The following is a 7,602-nucleotide window of genomic DNA, read 5'->3' on the forward strand; positions in this document are numbered from 1 at the left end:
ACAACTACCCAAAATATATAATCAGTTATTGCATCCATTGAACAATAATTCTCTAAATTAATTCAATGTGTGGTTTACACATCGAAACTTACAAAAATAGATCTAAAATAAATAGCAACGATTTTCCATCCTACATTTTATACGTCATTTTCACAAGGGAAACGCTTTACAAAAGTGTAACTCAGACAAACTTAGCACTCGCAGTTTTGACGTTAATGTTCATTTGGTGCGCAAAGTATATAAATATTTCCAACTCGTACTAAAGTTGCGTGTCTTTGGATTTCAATGAATGTGAAATATGTAATGCTAGTTATGAAAACATAATACTGTCAGTAATATTAACTTATATATTGGCATTGACTGTAAAGGGCCACGCCTCACATACTGTTTACGACTGTTTATGGGTGTATCAATTGGAACTTAAGTTTATGAAAACATGACAAATTTTAGTTGTCCTTTAATTAATCGTTCATTAACTGTCGTTGGTTACTGTATGTGACATTACGTTGAAAATATAATGAAATTTAATACAAGTGAGAGGTTTAGCGCTTTAAAACCAGGTTCAATCCACCATTTTCTTCATTGCCTGTACCAAGTCAGGAATATGATAGTTGTTTTCCATTGTTTAATATGTTTTATCTTTTGGTTTTGCCGTTTGATTAGGGACTTTCCGTTTCGAATTTTCCTAGGAAATCGGTATTTTTGTGATTTTTCTTTTTTGCTTATCGTTAAATATTTTTTTATTAGTCAGACAAATGTTTTTTTCTCATTTGAAATGTTTTACATTTTAACTTTAACTGACTTAACGATATAGCTTTTATTTATTGCTGAGTGCCGTGCAGTTACCTTTTAATACATTGAAAGTCAGGCCAGTCATCCTTTCATCAAGACTTCTCGTTTGAATTGTTTTACATTGTCTTATTGGGGCCTTTTATAGCTGACTATGCGGTATGGGATTTGCTCATTGTTGAAGGCCGTACGATGACCTATAGTTGTTAATGTCTGTGTCATTTTGGTCTTTTGTGGATAGTTGTCTCATTGGCAATCATACCACATCTTCTTTTTTATATTATATACTTAGGGCAACCGCTGTAGATGTTCCTTAGTTTAAATAAGCATATCATTAACAGTGGTAAACGTTGTCGTTATTTGAAAACATAGAACGTCAATATTATAAATGACAGAAAAGAGCTAGAGGACAAAGGTACCACCAAAGGGATATTCAAGTTCACGTGTCGACAATAAACTGACAACGTCACGGCTAATATATCAAGACCAACAGAAAATTAATAGTGCACAAAACACAACATAGAAAAATAGAGACTATAAAGCAACACGAACTCCTTTTAAAAAACTGTTGGTGATCTCAAAAGCCAGGTCAGCCTGAGATATCAGAATTCTGAGTGTTTCCATTATTATAACATTATTCATAAAATTGATTCAAACTTCTTCTGGAGTATTTAAGTTCATTCCCTGTTTTTGATAGGTTTCAGTCATCTTAACTATATCCATACAGTCTTCATTGGTCCTTTCGGGTTTTTTTCTAGCTCATTTGTCAGTTGTGAATATCATTATATCAATGAATACAGTAGTTGTTGACAGCAAGAGCTGGTCATGTTCAATTCCTCTGCTACTGGACGTACGATCATCTCAGATGTCAGTACTTCAGATCTGGCATGAAAATCTGGATATTGTTTGATTGATACTTCGTGTTATAAAATTTAGAAAAAAAATCCTTTCAAGCAAAACGCCGATTCCGTGTCTGGATTTGTATTCTTCTACTGTTGTATTAGGTTTAAGATCTAAAATTTAGTTGACTCTTGCTTGTTGAAGATACAATTATTCTCGCATCTCGTTGTATACACTGGTTACGCTATTGTATAAATTATATCTAACTTTGAGAACATTGGTCAATTTTTAGATACACTTTTCTAACTCAATAACCATATAATCATGCTGTTTTAAGAGATGATGCACATAGTATTTGCCAGTGCATATTAAGCACCCATATATATTTTTTGGCCTATTGAGAGAGACACTTGTTTCTGTTATTGCAACATAAATTAACAACAGTCGTGACAATATTGGTTTTATTTTACAAAAAGAATTTAGAATGAATGATTAAAACGTTGATGTCAGGATGTAATACATATGTACAAATATCCTATTTCAATACAAGGACAACATAATTTTAATGTTCCCCAATAATCAAGGCATGGTTACATGTATCTAGTTAAGATTATTAGTACCATGTTTAGGCGCCAATATCAAATATATTTTGGCGTAATTGCCAATGAAACAAGTATCAAATATATTTTGGCGTAATTGCCAATGAGACAAGTATCCAAGTATCCAAAGGTCAAATGAAGTTAATGTAGTATAAGTGATATACCGACTATTAAATATACAATGTATCATATTATTGATGATATCATTCTGTTATTAACTTAACACCGAAAAATCAACAGCAATCACCAATTATTACATCTGGTTCTAGAAAGTTTAGAACAAAATATGAGTTCTTTCAATTAGAAAAACACCACCTTTTGCTATAATATTTAATGCTACTAGCTAGAAATATTCATCTAAGTAGTGTAGATTAATTTAAACGTTTGCATTGATATCATGCGTCTAGTATCAATTGAAAGATTTAATTGTTATCAAATATCGTTCTCAAATATTATATCGTATCCCTCAATGAAGTTAAAACAAACATTTAAAGTTAACAATGTATTACATTAAAGTTTGTAAACAGATTTTGAACCAAACTAAATAACATGTTTGTGGCCATACATTGCCATCGTGTTTGATGAATAGAAGAGAACTCTTTCTTTGTGAATAAACAATTCCGGACCCCGCTAATATTCGTTAAAATTGTAAGTTAACTTAAAGAGAGTGTCGTAGCAAACTCCTCGCGCGGAATTCAATTAAACGTCTCTACACCGACCAGACGAGGCTGTGCCTCTTCACATAGCACATAGCTATACGGAAGCCTAACTGTTAGCAGGGTTGTACAGACGAACTGGAGCATTGTTGAGAGTCGAAAAGGTATACATGTGTTATGCCCAAATTGTTTTGGTATGGACATCAAAGAAATTTTATAACTCATTAAGTGTGGATTTTGTATTCAAAAACAAGGCAGACAAATCTAACATTCTATATACTTGAACAGTATGAAGAAAGTTTAAATCTAAAACCCCATATCCTTCTATTATATTGTAAGAACAGCTAATCTTTAAATACAAAAACAAGAAGTCCAATGCAAGAAAAAAGTAATGGTATATGGCAAGCCAAGCCGACAACGGATCATCGTTATGATTTACCTGCCATTTGAAGCTGTTCCCAAAAGACAACATCGCCATGCTCATCATTTGGATACTCAATGTAAGATTGACAGTGAACCAGTTCGAGTATTTGAAGTGGAAGATTGCAGGCAGAAATATGCTCGTAAAATATCAGGAAAAGGATGTTCTCACAATTGCGCTCATATATACTCTCCATTCTAGCCATATTATATTCAAACATACACCAGTACGACGCTAAATAATTTGACGACATTATAACAATTGTCTTTCGACTATTGTAAATTGCAGAAGTGATATTAGTGGCGATGTCATTTCCGGGTAGGAAATTCCGCTTGTGCAAGCACAACTGAATTCCTCCAATTTTCTCTAATTTATGAAGAAGAATATTGTGGACAAATGTTTGATCGTCGTCGGCATATGAAACGAAAGCATCATACATATATAGTCTTTCATCGATGTTGTCTGAATCATTATCGGTTTGATGACATTTGACCTTGACCATGTAGTATATATAGCGTAGTTTCCACCTATACCTGTAGCTGATTCCGCCAAGAAGAATGAATATAAACATTAATATTCCTGAAGTTAATCCAAAGATTATACCTGCATAGGACATACATTCCTTTTTTAGGGTTTCGTAAACTTCTTTTGGATTGCGAAGGAATATTATTGTATCATTTGATAGTTTGCATTTATATTTCTTTCTCCGATTAAGACGTGTAGGAGTCTCTATCATCCATTGAATGAAAGACAGGGAATCACAATTGCATACAAGATTATTGCCACCCAAATCAATAGTTAGATTCGTGTTTGTTTTTGCAACCGAGTCCAATGCGTCCATTGCAAACTTACTGAGTTTAGATATTCTATTATTTCGTAGATTCAAAACCATCAACTTTTTCATATGAGAAACTGTAAAGTTGATATCATCGATCATGTTTTCACTAAGGTCTAAATTTTCTAAACCGTATTGTTTTTTAAAAAACAGATTTGGTATATTCGTTATTTTATTATTTGAAAGATTGACTGTGCCGACGTTGTGTAGATTCTGAAATATATCTCCGCCACTATCTGTCGGCATCACGAGTCCTAGAAGATTGTTTTCGGTTGTAAGTTATCTAAATTTATAAAATCTTTACTAAAAAATGATTTTGAAACATTGGAACAATAGTTCGATGATAAATCTAAAAAGGTCAGGGTTTTCACATTGGTTACTGGTCCTGTCCATGTATACAAGACGTTGTTGCTGAAACTAAGACTGTTTAATTCATTTTCAGTAAAACTGATTTTTGATATTTCATATTTCAGTGTACTTGATGACATCAAAAATGTTTTTAGTTTGTTTGGAACTGGAATAATGAAATCCGAATCCTTAGATTTTGTTTTCACGTAAAGAGACACTTCGTCAATCCAGTTGTTTTCGGACTTCATTCTAACAGTATCTTCTGAAGCAATACATTCCTCTATGTAGGATGTAAAAATATTGTGAGAGGAAAACGATTCAGAAACATCAAGGAACGTGATACACATATTCATTAAATCAAACAGATATTCCCAAATAGAAAAAACGTTGTCCCTAAAATTACCACTTTTGAAGGAGTCTGGAAAATATTCTAACGCACCAGATTCTATCCTCTGAATACGGTTTCCTGCGGCTTCGATTCTAACCAGTGATGTTTTATTTAGATACCAAATGTGAGAAGTCTTCAGTATTGTGCTCATTGCAAAAATACCATGAATATAATTTACTTTCAGGATCTTTATTGCCGAATACTGCAAATCTGTGGTTATATTTTCAAGTGCATCAAATCCCAAACATGTATTGAGGGAAACGTCTAGCTCGTAAATATTTTTCATATTTGTAAAGGTTCCAATGTAAATATATTGTATTTGGCATTTTGATATGTTTAAATGAGTTATTTGAGGCAAGAATAAGAATGTCTCCGATGTTAGTATATTCAATTTGCAATTACCAGTAAAACCTGATAGATCTATAATTGATAGGTTTTTACAATACACAAATTTTTCATCAAGAATTGCAGTTTTGTCCGAAATGAAATCCATTGACAACGTTTCAAGGGATTTTAGTTTCGATAAGTCTGGTACGAATGGAGTGTTGGAATTATTTTTCAAATTCAAGCTTTTCAAGTTTTCCAAGAAATAAAAGGATGCAGAATCAAACGATATGTTTTCATAATTCAAATTGTTGTTACTGAGATCTAAATGGACTAAATTGTGTAGTTCTTTAAATGATTGGTTTCTTATTTGTTTTATTCTATTAAAAGACAAATCCAAGGACTTCAGCAAATTGTTTTCCTCGAAAATACCATCTTCTATTATACTGATATAATTCTTTTGGAGATATAAATCTTGAACAAAGTTCGGCATCCTTGGAACACGGAATAGGTTTCTGCCGTCACAATTTGCTACAAGTAACTCTGAACCGGGAACTGTTTTGCAGACACAAAATCTAGCAAATTGACATGCCTTCTGCGCATGGACTCCTGGATTTCCACAACATACTAGTAACACAAAAACAAGAACAAGGTGGTTGATAAGATTTATTTTCGCTGCAAAAAGAAACACATTTATTTACAACAAAAATCTGGTATATTGGGATTGTTCCTTGTTTGGTGTTGTAAATTAACTGTTTACAAAACATTAAATGTTGCCAATAAAATAAGTAGTCTTTACCTCAGGAATAGATAACCGAAGCTATATTTTTTTTAAACTTTGAATTTCGTGTGTCCTCAATTCTCATGATTCTTTTATACTTCGTACTCTATTATTTTTTTTAATTTTTTTTTTAAAGATATTTGATCGTCATTGATAAGCAGTTTTGCTCGTCTGGTATACAAAATATTCCTTGTATCTATAATGACTTTATATGTTATCCTACTATATGATCACTTGTCATTGTTTTATGACTTAATATGTTATCCTACTATATGATCATAGGTCATTGTTTTATGACTTAATATTTTATCCTACTATATGATCATATGTCATTGTTTTATGACTTAATATGTTATCCTACTATATGATCATATGTCATTGTTTTATGACTTAATATGTTATCCTACTATATGATCACTTGTCATTGTTTTATGAATTAATATGTTATCCTACTATATGATCATAGGTCATTGTTTTATGAATTAATATGTTATCCTACTATATGATCATATGTCATTGTTTTATGACTTAATATGTTATCCTACTATATGATCATATGTCATTGGTTTATGACTTAATATGTTATCCTACTATATGATCATATTTCATTGGTTTATGACTTAATATGTTATCCTACTATATGATCATATGTCATTGGTTTATGACTTAATATGTTATCCTACTATATGATCATATGTCATTGGTTTATGACTTAATATGTTATCCTACTATATGATCATATGTCATTGGTTTATGACTTAATATGTTATCCTACTATATGATCATATGTCATTGGTTTATGACTTAATATGTTATCCTACTATATGATCATATGTCATTGGTTTATGACTTAATATGTTATCCTACTATATGATCATATGTCATTGGTTTATGACTTAATATGTTATCCTACTATATGATCATATGTCATTGGTTTATGACTTTTCCTATCTTATTGGTTTGTGCACGTGAGTATTCCACACTTTCTCTTTAACACGAGTGAAATTCTTTTGTTGATTGAAGATCAGACCCGTTAGTAACTGTTGTCTTCATGCCAAGTTAAGAAAATTGCTTTTCACAGTACTAATTCATCTCAGTTTTGTTTGCAGCTGGGTTTTTTTTTTTGCAAGACGGAGACAGGTTGTTTTGGGGTACAATCAAGATCAAGAGTATTCATATAAGTTTCGATTAATTTGAATAGCATTGCGAAACAAATGTTGAAAAAAATCGTAAATGACCGGAAGAAATGTTACAGTATTGACAGAAGATCAACATACAGCATTTCATATTTGTTAATTTTGAAACAAATAATACTCACACATCATGAAGTCAATCGTATCAAATAACTACAACTAGAGTAAAGCGTGTGTCATTTAATCGTGAGTGAATTGGAAAGGACAGAGTTTTCAACAAAAAATGACTTATTAATATGTTTACAAAAAGTTCAAAAATGAATGAAACGGAAAAGACAAAGTTTTTGAAATGGAATGACATGTTGTAATAGGAACGAAATCAAAGGTCTAAAATTTAACATAAAGAAATAAGCTCAAAATTTGCATAAACGGAAGGAAATGATAGCACGGTATGATTAATAAATGAAAATTTGTGTATATAATATTAA

The 7,602-nt window shown here is 31.6% G+C and overlaps 1 protein-coding gene across 1 annotated transcript; it reads right to left on the reverse strand.

Annotated features, from left to right (window-relative positions):
• Positions 1-2,140: 2,140 nt before the first annotated feature.
• On the reverse strand, positions 2,141-5,882 carry LOC143084271 (toll-like receptor 4; the record flags this gene model as incomplete). Its single annotated transcript, XM_076260680.1, has 1 exon — positions 2,141-5,882. A coding segment is annotated over one exon (1,488 nt), but the record flags the coding sequence as incomplete, so codon positions are not given.
• Between the last annotated feature and the right edge of the window lie 1,720 nt (positions 5,883-7,602).

This window comes from Mytilus galloprovincialis, chromosome 7 (assembly GCF_965363235.1).
Source record: "Mytilus galloprovincialis chromosome 7, xbMytGall1.hap1.1, whole genome shotgun sequence".
Lineage (NCBI taxonomy): Eukaryota > Metazoa > Mollusca > Bivalvia > Mytilida > Mytilidae > Mytilus > Mytilus galloprovincialis.